The sequence below is a fragment of the Mustelus asterias genome, chromosome 8 (genome assembly GCF_964213995.1).
Source record: "Mustelus asterias chromosome 8, sMusAst1.hap1.1, whole genome shotgun sequence".
In the NCBI taxonomy this organism is placed as follows: domain Eukaryota; kingdom Metazoa; phylum Chordata; class Chondrichthyes; order Carcharhiniformes; family Triakidae; genus Mustelus; species Mustelus asterias.
The window spans coordinates 51,091,577-51,107,829 of record NC_135808.1 but is presented as its reverse complement, the minus strand read 5'-3'; the positions used below and the strand labels follow the sequence as shown (position 1 = coordinate 51,107,829).

Sequence of the window (16,253 nt, the reverse complement as noted above, 5' to 3'; positions counted from 1 at the left end):
TTTATAAAGCAGTGGTCACAAACACTGTACCCCTCAGAGTGATGTACTTTTTGGAAGTAGGAACTGTGGCAGCCAGTGTGTGCACAGCAAGATCCCACAAGCAGCAATGTGCTAATGACCAGATAATCGGTTGATTGCAATGTTGATTGAGGGATAAATATTGGCAGGGGGCCAGTGAAAACCTACCCCCTCCTCTTCAGAATAGCCATCATGGGATCTTTCACATCCATCCCAAATAGGCCATTGCTCCAGCATTTCATCCAAAAGTGACAGAATATATCACTGCTGCACTGGGATGTCAGCACTGGTGTGGGCACTCAGACCCTGGAGTGGCTCTTGAACCTGACTCCTAGGACCTCAGAGGCAGGAATGCTACGAACTGAGTGACAGCAGACACTACACAATGAGATGAAGACCGATTACAATCCCTAACTACAGGGTCTCAAAGGAGGGAACTCCTTCTTCTCTGCAGGTCACCTTACAATCGGAAGACATTTAAAATCTAATTATTGCTTCTTGATTGACCTTCTCTCCAGGTGTGATAGTGTCTTGGACAAAGTTCAATGATGATAAAACTGGTCTAAACCAGCGACAGGCTTGTAGCTAACCAGCAGCTTGGTAATCACTATCACAACTTTTCTTTTACAGACAGTGGACGGGACAGGAGCAATAGTTCAGCCCAGCCACGTTGTGCCAGTGTTTATGCCTCTCTCGAGCCTCCTCCTGTCTTTCCTTACCTGTGTCTGCATGGGTTTCAGTTACTCCGGTTTCCTCCCACGGTCAAAAGATATGCGGATTAGGTGGATTGGCCATGCTAAATTGATCCTTAGTGTCCCAAAATGTAGAGGTTAGGGGATTAGCCATGGTAAATGCATGAGGTGACAGGGATAGGGCGGAGGGAAGGGTCTGGGAAAAATGCTGTTTCCGAGTGTCAGTGCAGGCTTGATGGACCGAATGGCCTCCTTCTTCACTGTAGCGATTCTATGGTCAGTATTTTACGACCTCGCCCGCCTGAGGCTAGTAAGATCTCACCCGAGTCCAACAGAGAATGCCATTCTGCGAGCCTCGCCCACCCCAGAATCGGGGCGGGCGAGATCGTAAAATACCGCCCTATGTTTATTTGATTCAGTCTACCATCTATTCCCTTCTCCTTCATATATTTGTCCAGCTTCCACGTAAGTACATCCAGTCTGTTTGCTTCAACCGTGCTGTGGGAGTGAGTTCCACATTCTCGCCACTGTCTGGGTGAAGGAGTTTTTTCTGAATTGCCTATTGGATTTCCTGATGACTATCTTATATAGATGTCCTTTAGTTATACTCCATCAGCTCAGAAAATATTGCCAAGACTTTTAATTTACAACCAAGTGAAAATGAAAGTGAGATTAGGAGACAACTCTCTGAGAGTTTGAACTATTGTTCTTTGAAGTTCAATGGAAAGAAGAACTGAGCAAAGTGAAAGGTCAGTTGCCTCTTCACTAGGTGGCCATTTTACATTGCTGATACTACCAATGTCATTCCCTTGTTTATTGGTTTCTCAAGAATTGAAGGAAGTGTTCATCGTTGGCTAGACCAGCATTTATTGTCCATCCCTAATTGCCCTTGACAAGTGGTGAGATATCCTTTTGAGCTGCTGCATGTGGTTCAGGTATATCTACACTGCTGTTAGGGAGGGAGTTCCAGGATTTTGACCTAACGACAGTAAAGGAACAGCCGATATATTTCCAAGTCAGGATGGTGAGTGACTTGAAGGGAAACCTCCGGGTGGTGCTGTTCCCAGGTATCTGCAACCCTGGTAGAGGTCGCAGGGTTGGAAGGTGTTGTCTGAGGAACCTTGGTGAGTTCCTGCAGTGCATCCTGTAGATGGTATGCAATGCTTCCACTATTCACTGGTGGTGGAAGGAGTGAATGTTTACGATAATGGATGGGATGCTGATCAAACAATTCCTTTGTCCTGGATGGTCTTGAGCTCCTTGAGTGTTGTTGCAGCTGCACTCATAGAATCCACACTGCAGAAGGAAGCCATTTGGCCCATCGAGCCTGCACCAACAACAATCCCACCCAAGTCCTGTCCTATCCCGTAACCCCATATATTTACCCTCCTAATCCCTCCGACATTAAGGGGTAATTTAACATGGCCAATCAACCTAACCCACACATCTTTGGACTGTGGGAGGAAACTGGAGCACCCAGAGGAAACCCACGCAGACACGGGGAGAATGTGCAAACTCCACACAGACAGTGACCCAAGCCAGGAATCGAACCTGGGTCCCTGGGCTGTGAGGCAGCAGTGCTAACCACTGTGCTACCCTGCTGCCCCATCCAAGCATTAGGATGTAATCCATCACACTCCTGAATTGTAGATAGTGGACAGGCTTTGGGGAGCCTGGAGGTGAGTTACTCGTTGCAGAGCTACTCTTAGTGATGAACATTGAAGTTCTCCTCACGGAATCTATGGCGTTGCTTCTTCCAAGTGGTGTTCAACTGATTCATCAGCTGAGGGGATGGTGAGGGAGAGGCAATAGCTGATAATCAGTAGGAGGGTTCATTGCCAATATTTGATGTAGCGCTATGAGACTTCAGGTGATCCGGAGTCAATGCTGGAAAGCTATCACCTCCAGAGGGATAGGACATCTCCATCAATGGTGATGGAAGAGTTGGAATCATTGACTCAAAATTAAACGCTTTGTACAATTACAGCAGCAACTTATGTTTGCATAGATCCTTTAATATCTAGAATATCCCAAGGTGATTCACCGAAACGCAATCAAAAATCTGCTGTCAGTCCCCTAAAGGGGCGGCACACTGGTTAGCACTGCTGCCTCACAGCGCCAGGGACCCAGGTTCCATTCCAGCCTTGGATACTCTGGAATTTGCACATTCTCCCTGTGTCTGCGGGAGTTTCCTCCAGATGCTCGAGTTTCCTCCAGGTACTCCAGTTTCCTCCCACACTCCAAAGATGTGCAGGCTAGGTGGATTGGCCTTGATAAATTGAACCTTATTGTCCAAAGATATGTATGTTAGGGGGATTAGCCATGATAAATTGCCTCTTAGTGTCCAAAGATGTGTAGGTTAGGGGGATTAGCCATGGTAAATTGCCTCTTAGTGTCCAAAGATGTGTAGGTTAGGGGGATTAGCCATGGTAAATTGCCTCTTAGTGTCCAAAGATGTGTAGGTTAGGGGGATTAGCCATGGTAAATTGCCTCTTAGTGTCCAAAGATGTGTAGGTTAGGGGGATTAGCCATGGTAAATTGCCTCTTAGTGTCCAAAGATGTGTAGGTTAGGGGGATTAGCGGGGTAATGCATGGGGTTACAGGGATAGGGCAGGGTTGGGGAAGACACTGCCGGTGAGTCAGTGCAGACTCCATAGGCTGAATGGTCTCTTTCTGCACTGTAGGGATTCTATGGAATAAGATGGTGTTGGAGGTAGTATTGGCATGGATAGATAATTGACTGATGGGCAGGAAACAGCAAGTTGGGATAAGGGGTTCTTTTTTAGGTTGATGACCTGTAACCAGTGGGGTTCCACAGGGATCAGTGCTGGGACCACAACTGTTTACAATAAATATGAATGACTTGGAGGAAGGGAGTGAATGTACTGTAGCCAAATTTGCAGATGACACAAAAATAGATGGAAAGGCAAGTTACAAGAGGGATACAAAATTTGCAAATGGATATTGATAGGTTAAGTGGGCAAAAAGTTGGCAAATGGTGTATAATGTGGGAAAACATGAAGTCTTTCATTTTGAAAGAAAGAACAAAAGAACAGAGTATTATTTAAATGGAGAAAAACTGCAGAAAGACAGAATACAAAGAGACTTGAGGCTACTTGTGCACGAAACACACAAAGCTAGCACACCGGTACAGCAGGAAGGCTAATGGAATGTTGGCCCTTATTTCAAGGGGGTTGGAGTATAAGAGGAAGTCTTGCTGCAACTGTACAAGGTACTGGTGAGACCATGTTGGGAGGATGTACAGGCTGATAATCAACCTATTTGACCCTGTTACGAATGCACCTTCCATGGCCATCAAGTCCTGGAGGGGGACCTGAAACCGGTGTTTCTAGCCCGGAGGTAGGGACACTACCCACTGCGCCACAATATTACCTACCCCATAAACTGTGTTTATTTTGTTTTCCTTCCAGAAAAAGCCAGTTTGTCCAAGACCTTGCTAATGAAAATGATGTGACAAAACGGAATGAATCCAGTCAGATAGTCCGGATTCTCAATGAGGCAGGCAAGGACCAGCAAAGATCATTTCACAAGTGGACAGAGAAGGTACAATTTCTAATCTGTAACTCCCAGAGCTTTCAGATACCGGGATCTGATTAGCATCGTTTGTTGTCTAGATTAGATGCTCCAAACTGCTAAAGACCTCAATAAAACAGATTTTAAAAATATAATTCTTCCACAGGATGTGGGCGTCGCTGACTAGACCAGCATTTATTGCTCATCCCTAATTGTCCTTGAGAAAGTGGTGGTGAGCTGCCTTCCTGAATCGCAGCAGTCCATGTGGTGTAGGTACACCCACAGTGTTGTTAGGGAGGGAGTTCCAGGATTTTGACCCAGCAATAGTGAAGGAACGGTGATATATTTCCAAGACAGGATGGTGAGTGACTTGGAGGGGAACCTCCAGGTGGTGGTGTTCCCAGGTATCTGCTGCCCTTGTCCTTCTAGATGGTAGCAGTTATGGCTAAGGAACCTTGGTGAGTTCCTGCAGTTCATCTTGTAGATGGTGCACATTGCTGCCACTGCTCGATGGTGGTGGAGGGAGTGAATGCTGTAGGTTGTGGACGGGGTGTCAATCAAGCGGTTCTTTAACTTGGATGATGTTGAGCTTCTTGAGTGTTGTTGGAGCTGCACTCAGCCAGACAAGTGGAGAGTATTCCATCACACTCCTGACTTGTGCCTTGTAGATGGTGGACAGGCTTTGGGGAGTCCAGAGGTGAGTTACTTGCTACAGAATTCCCAGCCACTGACCTGCTCTTAGCGCCACAGTATGTATATGATTGGTCCAGTTCAGTTTCTGGTCAACCCTCAGGATGTTGATAGTGGGAGATTCAGTGATGGTAATGCCATCGAATGGCAAGGGGTTTTGGTTTAATCCTCCATCTCCTTGTTGGAGATGGTCATTGGCTGGCAGTTGTGTGGCATGAATGTTATTTGCCAACTTGTCAGCCCAAGTCTGGATATTGTCCAAATCTTGCTGCATTTGGACATGAACTGCTTCAGTGGCTGAGGAGTCGCGAATGGTGTTGAGCATTGTGCAATCATTGGCGAACATCCCCACTTCTGACCTTATGATGGAGGGAAGGTCATTGAAGCAGCTGAAGATGGTTGGGACGAGGACACTACCCTGAGGAGCTCCTGCAGTGATGTCCAGGAGCTGAGATAATTGACCTCCAACCACCACAACCATCTTCCTTTGTCCTGGGTATGACTTGAACCAGTGAGCGTTTTCCCCCTGATTCCCAGTTTTGTTATGACTCCTTGATGCCACACTCAGATAATAATTTTATGAGCAGATTGGTGCGAGGTATTAGAAATTCGTAGGTGTATTGAAGGAGAAGGCGAGGATACATAGAACATAGAACAGTACAGCACAGAACAGGCCCTTGGGCCCACGATGTTGTGCCGAGCTTTATCTGAAACCAAGATCAAGCTATCCCACTCCCTATCATCCTGGTGTGCTCCATGTGCCTATCCAATAACCGCTTAAATGTTCCTAAAGTGTCTGACTCCACTATCACTGCAGGCAGTCCATTCCACACCCCAACCACTCTCTGCGTAAAGAACCTACCTCTGATATCCTTCCTATATCTCCCACCATGAACCCTATAGTTATGCCCCCTTGTAATAGCTCCATCCACCCGAGGAAATAGTCTTTGAACGTTCACTCTATCTATCCCCTTCATCATTTTATAAACCTCTATTAAGACTCCCCTCAGCCTCCCCCGCTCCAGAGAAAACAGCCCTAGCTCCCTCAACCTTTCCTCATAAGACCTACCCTCCAAACCAGGCAGCATCCTGGTAAATCTCCTCTGCACTCTTTCCAGCGCTTCCACATCCTTTTTATAGTGAGGTGACCAGAACTGCACACAATATTCCAAATGTGGTCTCACCAAGGTCCTGTACAGTTGCAGCATAACCCCACGACTCTTAAACTCCAACTCCCTGTTAATAAAAGCTAACACACTATAGGCCTTCTTCACAGCTCTATCCACTTGAGTGGCAACCTTTAGAGATCTGTGGATATGGACCCCAAGATCTCTCTGTTCCTCCACAGTCTTCAGAACCCTACCTTTGACCCTGTAATCCACATTTAAATTAGTCCTACCAAAATGAATCACCTCACTTTTATCAGGGTTAAACTCCATTTGCCATTTTTCAGCCCAGCTTTGCATCCTATCTATGTCTCTTTGCAGCCTACAACAGCCCTCCACCTCATCCACTACTCCACCAATCTTGGTGTCATCAGCAAATTTACTGATCCACCCCTCAGCCCCCTCCTCTAAGTCATTAATAAAAATCACAAAGAGCAGAGGACCAAGCACTGATCCCTGTGGCACTCCGCTAGCAACCTGCCTCCAGTCCGAAAATTTTCCATCCACCACCACCCTCTGTCTTCGATCAGATAAGATGTCTCACAACACCAGCTTAAAGTCCAACAGGTTTATTTGATAGCAAATACCATAAGCTTTCAGAGCACTGCTCCTTCGTCAGATGGAGTGGAAATGTGCTCTCAAACAGTGCAAACAGACAAAATCAAGTTGCAGAATACTGATTAGAATGTGAATCCTACAGCCAGCCAGGTCTTAAAGGTACAGACAATGTGGGTGGATGGAACATTAAACACAGGTTAAAGAGATGTGTATGGTCTCCAGACAGAACAGCTAGTGAGATTCTGCAAGCCCAGGAGGCAAACTGTGGGGGTTACTGATAGTGTGACATAAATCCAACATCCCGGTTTAGGCCGTCCTCATGTGTGCGGAACTTGGCTATCAGTTTCTGCTCAGCGACTCTGCGCTGTCGTGTGTCGTGAAGGCCGCCTTGGAGAACGCTTACCTGAAGATCCAAGGCTGAATGCCCGTGACTGCTGAAGTGCTCCCCCACAGGAAGAGAACAGTGTTGCCTGGTGATTGTCGAGCAGTGTTCATTCATCCGTTGTCGTAGCGTCTGCATGGTTTCCACATCATTTCGATCAGATAGCCAGTTACCTATCCAATCGGCCAACTTTCCCTCTATCCCACACCTCCTTACTTTCATCATAAGCCGACCATGGGGGACCTTATCAAATGCCTTACTAAAATCCATGTATATGTCATCAACTGCCCTACCTTCATCAACACACTTAGTTACCTCCTCAAAAAATTCAATCAAATTTGTGAGGCACGACTTGCCCTTCACGAATCCGTGCTGACTATCCCGGATTAATCCGCATCTTTCTAAATGGTCGTAAATCCCATCCCTAAGGACCTTTTCCATCAATTTACCAACCATCGAAGTAAGACTAACCGGTCTATAATTATCAGGGTCATTTCTATTCCCTTTCTTAAACAGAGGAACAACATTCGCCACTCTCCAGTCCTCTGGCACCATCCCTGTGGACAGTGAGGACCCAAAGATCAAAGCCAAAGGCTCTGCAATCTCATCCCTTGCCTCCCAAAGAATCCTAGGATATATTTCATCAGGCCCAGGGGACTTATCGACCTTCAGTTTATTCAAAACTGCCAGGACATCCTCCCTCCGAACATCTATTTCCTCCAGCCTATTAGCCTGTAACACCTTCTCTTCCTCAAAAACATGGCCCCTCTCCTTGGTGAACACTGAAGAAAAGTATTCATTCATCACCTCGCCTATCTCTACTGACTCCATACACAAGTTCCCACTACTGTCCTTGACCGGCCCTAACCTCACCCTGGTCATTCTTTTATTCCTCACATAAGAGTAAAAAGCCTTGGAGGTTTTCCCATTCTCCTATGTTGCTGATATCAGCTCTGACATGGTGGGAGTTTTTTTCCACCAGGTCTTAAAGATACAGACAATGTGAGTGGAGGGAGCATTAAGCACAGGTTAAAGAATTGTGTATTGTCTCCAGACAGGAGACAGTACACATCTCTTTAACCTGTGCTTAATGCTTTCTGGAGACAATACACATCTCTTTAACCTGTGCTTAATGCTCCCTCCACTCACATTGTCTGTATCTTTAAGACCTGGTTGGCTGTAGAGATTCGCATTCTAATCGGTATTCTGTAACTTGATTTTGTGTCTTTGTATGCCCTGTTTGAGAGCAGATATCCACTCCATCTGACGAAGGAGCAGCGCTCCGAAAGCTAATGGCATTTGCTACCAAATAAACCTGTTGGACTTTAACCTGGTGTCCCGGCATTGGACTGTGTTTACCCCAGTCCAATGCCGGCATCTCCACATCATGGTGGGAGATGCCAGAAAAGGCAAGGGGAAGCAATGATTCTTTAAATGGCAGTTTAATATACAGCACACATTGATAAAAGTAATTTCACCCAGTTTCTCATCAGTAAATCGAGGGATTGAGTTTAGGATCATTAATCGAGGGATTGAGTTTAGGAGTCGGGAGATAATGCTGCAGCTTTATAGGACCCTGGTTAGACCCCACTTGGAGTACTGCGCGCAGTTCTGGTCACCTCATTACAGGAAAGATGTTGAAGCCATTGAAAGGGTGCAGAGGAGATTTACAAGGATGTTGCCTGGATTGGGGGGCATGCCTTATGAGGATAGATTGAGGGAGCTTGGTCTCTTCTCCCTGGAGAGACGAAGGATGAGAGGTGACCTGATAGAGGTTTACAAGATGTTGAGAGGTCTGGATAGGGTAGACTCTCAGAGGCTATTTCCAAGGGCTGAAATGGTTGCTACGAGAGGACACAGGTTTAAGGTGCTGGGGGGTAGGTACAGAGGAGATGTCAGGGGTAAGTTTTTCACTCAGAGGGTGGTGGGTGAGTGGAATCGGCTGACGTCGGTGGTGGTGGAGGCAAACTCGTTGGGGTCTTTTAAGAGACTTCTGGATGAGTACATGGGATTTAATGGGATTGAGGGCTATAGATAGGCCTAGAGGTGGGGATGTGATCAGCGCAACTTGTGGGCCGAAGGGCCTGTTTGTGCTGTGGCTTTCTATGTTCTATGTTCTATGTTCTATGTAAATGTTTGAGCCTGTTATCCATCAAACAGCTCCTTCAGTTGGCGAAGGCAATGACCGTAACTCAGTGGAGGAGTGAGGGGTAGCATATGCCAGAAGGACCAGTCATACCATTTGCATTTGTGCCTCCGCTCTAATAGAAATCCTTAGGCAAGATTGCCTTCCCCTGGGCTGGAGGAGGAAGTCATGATGTGGAGATGCCGGCGTTGGACTGGGGTAAACACAGTAAGAAGTTTAACAACACCAGGTTAAAGTCCAACAGGTTTATTTGGTAGCAAAAGCCACCCAAGCTTTCGGAGCTCTTAGCCCCTTCTTCAGGTGAGTGGGAATTCTGTTCACAAACAGAGCTTATAAAGACACAGACTCAATTTACATGAATAATGGTTGGAATGCGAATACTTACAACTAATCAAGTCTTTAAGAAACAAAACAATGGGAGTGGAGAGAGCATCAAGACAGGCTAAAAAGATGTGTATTGTCTCCAGACAAGACAGCCAGTGAAACTCTGCAGGTCCACGCAACTGTGGGGGTTACAGATAGTGTGACATGAACCCAATATCCCGGTTGAGGCCGTCCTCGTGTGTGCGGAACTTGGCTATCAGTTTCTGCTCAGCGACTCTGCGCTGTCGTGTGTCGCGAAGGCCGCCTTGGAGAAGGCTTACCCGAATATCAGAGGCCGAATGCCCGTGACCGCTGAAGTGCTCCCCAACAGGAAGAGAACAGTCTTGCTTGGTGATTGTCGAGCGGTGTTCATTCATCCGTTGTCGCAGCGTCTGCATAGTTTCCCCAATGTACCATGCCTCGGGACATCCTTTCTTGAAGCGTATCAGGTAGACAACGTTGGCCGAATTGCAAGAGTATGTACCGTGTACCTGGTGGATGGTGTTCTCACGTGAGATGATGGCATCTGTGTCGATGATCCGGCATGTCTTGCAGAGGTTGCTGTGGCAGGGTTGTGTGGTGTCATGGTCACTGTTCTCCTGAAGGCTGGGTAGTTTGCTGCGGACAATGGTCTGTTTGAGGTTGTGCGGTTGTTTGAAGGCAAGAAGTGGGGGTGTGGGGATGGCCTTGGCGAGATGTTCGTCTTCATCAATGACATGTTGAAGGCTCCGGAGGAGATGCCGTAGCTTCTCCGCTCCGGGGAAGTACTGGACAACGAAGGGTACTCTGTCCACTGTGTCCCGTGTTTGTCTTCTGAGGAGGTCGGTGCGGTTTTTCGCTGTGGCGCGTTGGAACTGTTGATCAATGAGTCTAGCGCCATATCCTGTTCTTATGAGGGCATCTTTCAGCGTCTGGAGGTGTCTGTTGCGATCCTCCTCATCCGAGCAGATCCTGTGTATACGGAGGGCTTGTCCGTAGGGGATGGCTTCTTTAACGTGTTTAGGGTGGAAGCTGGAGAAGTGGAGCATCGTGAGGTTATCCGTGGGCTTGCGGTACAGTGAGGTGCTGAGGTGACCATCCTTATTGGAGATGCGTGTGTCCAAGAATGCAACCGATTCCGGAGAGTAGTCTATGGTGAGCCTGATGGTGGGATGGAACTTGTTGATGTCATCACAGAGTTGTTTCAGTGATTGTTCACCATGAGTCCAAAGGAAGAAAACGTCATCGATGTATCTAGTGTATAGCATCGGTTGAAGGTCCCGTGCGGTGAAGAAGTCTTGTTCGAACCTGTGCATGAAGATGTTGGCATATTGAGGTGCGAATTTGGTCCCCATGGCTGTTCCGTGTGTCTGGATGAAGAACTGGTTGTTGAAGGTGAAGATATTGTGGTCCAGGATGAAGCGGATGAGATGTAAAATTGCATCTGGAAACTGGCAGTTGTTGGCGCTGAGCACTGAGGCCGTTGCAGCAATGCCATCGTCATGGGGGATGCTGGTGTAGAGTGCCGAGACATCCATTGTGACGAGGAGCGCTCCTGGTTCAACTGCTCCATGTGTGCCGAGTTTCTGTAGGAAGTCCGTCGTGTCGCGACAAAAGCTGGGGGTTCTTTGTACAATGGGTTTCAGGATGCCTCTGATATTCGGCCTCTGATATTCGGGTAAGCGTTCTCCAAGGCGGCCTTCGCGACACACGACAGCGCAGAGTCGCTGAGCAGAAACTGATAGCCAAGTTCCGCACACACGAGGACGGCCTCAACCGGGATATTGGGTTCATGTCACACTATTTGTAACTCCCACAGTTGCGTGGACCTGCAGAGTTTCACTGGCTGTCTTGTCTGGAGACAATACACATCTTTCTAGCCTGTCTTGATGCTCTCTCCACTCCCATTGTTTTGTTTCTTAAAGACTTGATTAGTTGTAAGTATTCGCACTCCAACCATTATTCATGTAAATTGAGTCTGTGTCTTTATAAGCTCTGTTTGTGAACAGAATTCCCACTCACCTGAAGAAGGGGCTAAGAGCTCCGAAAGCTTGTGTGGCTTTTGCTACCAAATAAACCTGTTGGACTTTAACCTGGTGTTGTTAAACTTCTTACTGGAGGAGGAAGAACATGCACACCAGGTACCTGTGGCTCGAATGTGAACAGAGGAAGTAACAAAGTCAATTTAATTTAACAGGAAAGTCTGCTATTCCTTTTCTTTTAGATTCATCCAGAAGTGCTAAGTAACATGAATAAGAGACAACATAAGAAGCCATATACGGACACCACCAGTGAACTCCTGAAATTCATCAGAAACCTAATCCAGCATTTTGATGAAAAGAAAGAGTACGTGAATTGGGTGCCATTATTTTTCTTACCTCATTCAATATTTACTATAGATTTAAAACAAAAAGACTCGGGTTTCCTTGTTTTCTTCCCTCCTAATAGCTCTTAACGAAGCCCAGAGAGACCAATGAAGATTCACTTGATTGATTGATGGGACTCTTTCATAGGAGGAGTCCATTCAGCCCCTCAAAGGTGCTTTACCATGCAGTGAAATGACAGCTGATCCCAGTTCTAACACCAGTCACCTGCCTTGGCTTCATAACTTTTAACTCCCTTGGCTAGTAGAAAAAACAATCTGTCAGTGTCGGGTTGAGCTGGCTTTTGGCGAGAGAGATTTCCATCCTTTTTCCCAAAAAGGGTCATGAAGAAATGTTTCTAATGCTTCTCCTGAATGACATGTTATCTGATCTTGTTTTCCTCCCTCCTAATAGCTCTTAACGAGGACGGCAGGGTGACACAGTGGTTAGCACTTCTACCTCACAGTGCCAGGGATCTGAGTTCGATTCCCGGCTTGGGCCACTGTCTGTGTGGAGTTTGCACATTCTCCCCGTATCTGCGTGGGTTTCCTCCAGGTGCTCCGGTTTCCTCCCTCACACCAAAGATGTGCGGGTTCGGTAGATTGGCCATGCTAAATTGCCCCTTAGTGTCAGCAAGACTAGCTAGGGTAAATGCATGGGGTTATGGGGATAGCGCTGGCCTTGTGGTCAGTGTAGACTCGATGGGCCGAATGGCCGCCTTCTGCACTGTAGGATTCTATCATTCTATGATCTAATCAGGGATTTATATAGAGGTAACAAGACTTTGTTCCTTCAAAGTCCTGGCCTTCTTGATTGAAAGGCTTCTTGACTATTATTGCGCCTGACTACTCTATTTGGGTTTGTATGCACGTGTACTCTTAAGTTCAATGTTCCTAGCTTTGCACTATTTAAGAAATGGGAAAATGGTGATCTAGTAGTAATGTCACTGGTAATCTAGTGACCCATGTTAATGTTCAGGGCTCCGAACATTCCCTCTCCCCTCCTGAGGGGCACTCCATGCTGGGATACAGTTCTATAGAGCCCCACAGCGCAATGTGGGGGAGGCTGTGGTGTAGTGGGAACGTCACTGGGCTAGTAATCCAGAGGCCCAGGCTAATGCTCCGGGGTCACGGGTTCAAATCCCATCAATTCATAAATCTGGAATTAAAAGCTCATCTCAGTCATGGTGACCATGAAACTCATTGTGGATTGTTGTAAAAACCCATCTGGTTCACTCATGTCCACTTTAGGGAAGGAAATCTGCTGGCCTTATCTGGTCTGGCCTACATGTGACTCCAGACCCACAACTATGTGGCTGTTTTGGAAATGGCATAGCAAGTTCAAAGGGTGATTACAATTGGCCAACAGATGGTCCCTTGTTAGTAACGTCCACATCCCAAGGTAAAATAAAGGGTAAAAAAACGCCACTATTTACTAATCTTTGTGCATTCAGTAAATGGTGGACATTTGGCTCTTTATTGTGTTAACTAAGTCATCAATAAATACATACATTGTTACAACCCTGACACAGATCCTTGTGGAACATCACTGGTTGTTTTCGAGAACTTAGCCATTGCTCCACGGTGGCACAGTGGTCAGCACTATTGCCTCACAGCGCCAGGGACCCAGGTTCAATTCCAGCCTCTGGTGACTGTGTGGAGTCTGTACGTTCTCCCCGTGCCTGCGTAGGGTTTCCTCCAGGTGATCCGGTTTCCTCTCACAGTCCAAAGATGTGCAGGTTTGGTGGACTGGCCATGTTAAATTGCCCCTTAGTGTGAGGGGAATTAGCAGAGTAAATACGTGGGATCACAGGAATAGGGCCTGGGTGGGATTGTTGTCAGTGCAATCTCGAAGGGCCCAATGGCACCCTCCTGCACTGTAGGGATTCAATGCGAGGCCCTTGATGTTGATATTTAGATTCCTCGTGAGCAGTAAATTGCAAAACAGCACAGGTGTGGCTTGGTGAGAGAAACATATCTAATGGCTGCTTTTTTCAGTTTTCACAGTTTAATGAAAAGCGCAGAAAGTTATTGCTTTGGATTATTTCCGGATCTTGTCATCGCTACCTACAACACTGTGAAGGATACTGAGTGGAAGAAGCACTTTCCAAAGGACTAGAGGCTGCTCCTGCCTTCAAAGGATTGAAATCTCTGGATTGGCCTTCCAGAGATTTGTCAAGGATATTAACCAGAATCACATGCTTGCTTCAGTGAGAGGAAAGAAACGAGGAACTCACATTTATGTAGCACCTTTCATCTCCTTCTGATATCCCAGGTTGCTTTACAGCCAATGATGTATTTCTGAGGTGAGGTAAGTGAAGTAACATTCATGCCACACAAGTGTCAGGCAATGACCATCTCCAACAAGACAAGTTCTAACCAGTCGCCTGTGACTTTCAATAGCTTTACTATCACTGAATCCTCCACTATTGACATCCTAGGCCAGAAACTGAACTGGACCAGCCATATAAATTCTGTCATCAACAGTGCTATCAAGCAGCACCTGCTCAGCAATAACCTGCTCAGTGACGCCCAGTTTGGGTTCCGCCAGGGTCACTCAGCTCCTGACCTCATTACAGCCTTGGTTCAAACATGGACAAAAGAGCTGAATTCCAGAGGTGAGGTGAGAGTGACTGCCCTTGATATCAAGGCCACATTCGACCGAGTGTGGCATCAAGGAGCCCTCGCGAAACTGGAATCAATGGGTATCAGGGGGCAAACGCTCCGCTGGTTGGAGTCATACCTGGTACAAAGGAAGATGGTTGTGGTTGTGGAGGGTCAGTCATCTCAGCTCTAGGACATCTCGGCAGGAGTCCCTCAGGGTGGTGCCCGAGGCCCAACAATCTTCAACTCCTTCCCTCCGTCATCAGGTCAGAAGTGGGGATGTTCGCCGATGATTGCACAATGTTCAGCACCATTCGCGACTCCTCAGATACTGAAGCAGTCCCTGTTCAAATGCAGTAAGACCTGGACAATATCCAGGCTTGGGCTGACAAGCGGCAAGTAACATTCACGCCACACAAATGCCAGGCAATGACCATCACCAATAAGAGACACTCTAACCACCACCCCTTGACATTCAATGGTGTTACCATCACTGAATCCCCCACTGTCAACATCCTTGGGATTACCATTGACCAGAAACTCAACTGGACTCACCACGCAAACACAGTGGCTACAAGAGCAGGTCAGAGCTAGGAATACTGTGGCGAGTAACTCATCTCCTGACTCCCCAAAGCCTATTCACCATCTACAAGTCAGGAGTGGGATGGAACACTCCCCACTTGCCTGGATGGGTGCAGCTCCAACAACACTCAAGAAGCTTGACACCAGCCAGGACAAAGCAGCCCGCTTGATTGGCACCACATCTACAAACATCCACTCCCTCCACCACCGACGCTCAGTAGCAGCAGTGTGTACTATCTACAAGATGCACTGCAGCAATTCACCAAAAATCCTTAGTCAGCACCTTCCAAACCCACGACCACTTCCATCTAGAAGGACAAGGGCAGCAGATAAATGGGAACACCACCACCTGCAAGTTCCTCTCCAAGCCACTCACCATCCTGACTTGAAAATATACCATTGTTCCTTCACAGTCGCTGGGTCAAAATCCTGTAATTCCCTCCCTAACGGCATTGTGGGTCAACCCACAGAACATGGACTGCAGCGATTCAAGAAGGCAGCTCACCACCACCTTCTCAAGGGCAGCTAGGGATGGGCAATAAATGCTGGCCAGCCAGTGACGCCCATGTCCCACTAATGAATAAAAAAGGCTACCAGATCAGGTCAGAGGCTGGGAATCTTGCAGTAAATAACCTACCTCCGGACTCCACAAACACTGTAGATCATCTACCAGGCACAGGTCAGGAGTGTGATGGAATGCTCCCCACTTGCCCGGGTGAGTACAGCTCCAATAAGAACATAAGAACATAAGAAATAGGAGCAGGAGTAGGCCATCTAGCCCCTCGAGCCTGCCCCGCCATTCAATAAGATCATGGCTGATCTGACGTGGATCAGTACCACTTACCCGCCTGATCCCCATAACCCTTAATTCCCTTACCGCTCAGGAATCCATCCATCCGCGCTTTAAACATATTCAGCGAGGTAGCCTCCACCACCTCAGTGGGCAGAGAATTCCAGAGATTCACCACCCTCTGGGAGAAGAAGTTCCTCCTCAACTCTGTCTTAAACCGACCCCCCTTTATTTTGAGGCTGTGTCCTCTAGTTTTAACTTCCTTACTAAGTGGAAAGAATCTCTCCGCCTCCACCCTATCCAGCCCCCGCATTATCTTATAAGTCTCCATAAGATCCCCCCTCATCCTTCTAAACTCCAACGAGTACAAACCCAATCTCCTCAGCC

General features: G+C 47.2%; 1 protein-coding gene across 3 annotated transcripts in view; it reads left to right on the top strand.

Moving 5' to 3' along the window:
* LOC144497157 (2-5A-dependent ribonuclease-like) overlaps window positions 1-15,963 on the top strand; it is a 62,006-nt gene extending 46,043 nt beyond the window's left edge. For all 3 annotated transcript variants that reach the window (XM_078217952.1, XM_078217950.1, XM_078217951.1), the window contains exons 5-7: window positions 4,142-4,274; window positions 11,753-11,874; window positions 13,889-15,963. In XM_078217952.1, coding sequence (XP_078074078.1) covers window positions 4,142-4,274; window positions 11,753-11,874; window positions 13,889-14,009 — 376 coding nt within the window. In that variant the 3' untranslated portion in view covers window positions 14,010-15,963. The remainder of the gene's footprint in view (window positions 1-4,141; window positions 4,275-11,752; window positions 11,875-13,888) is intronic.
* Window positions 15,964-16,253: the final 290 nt, after the last annotated feature.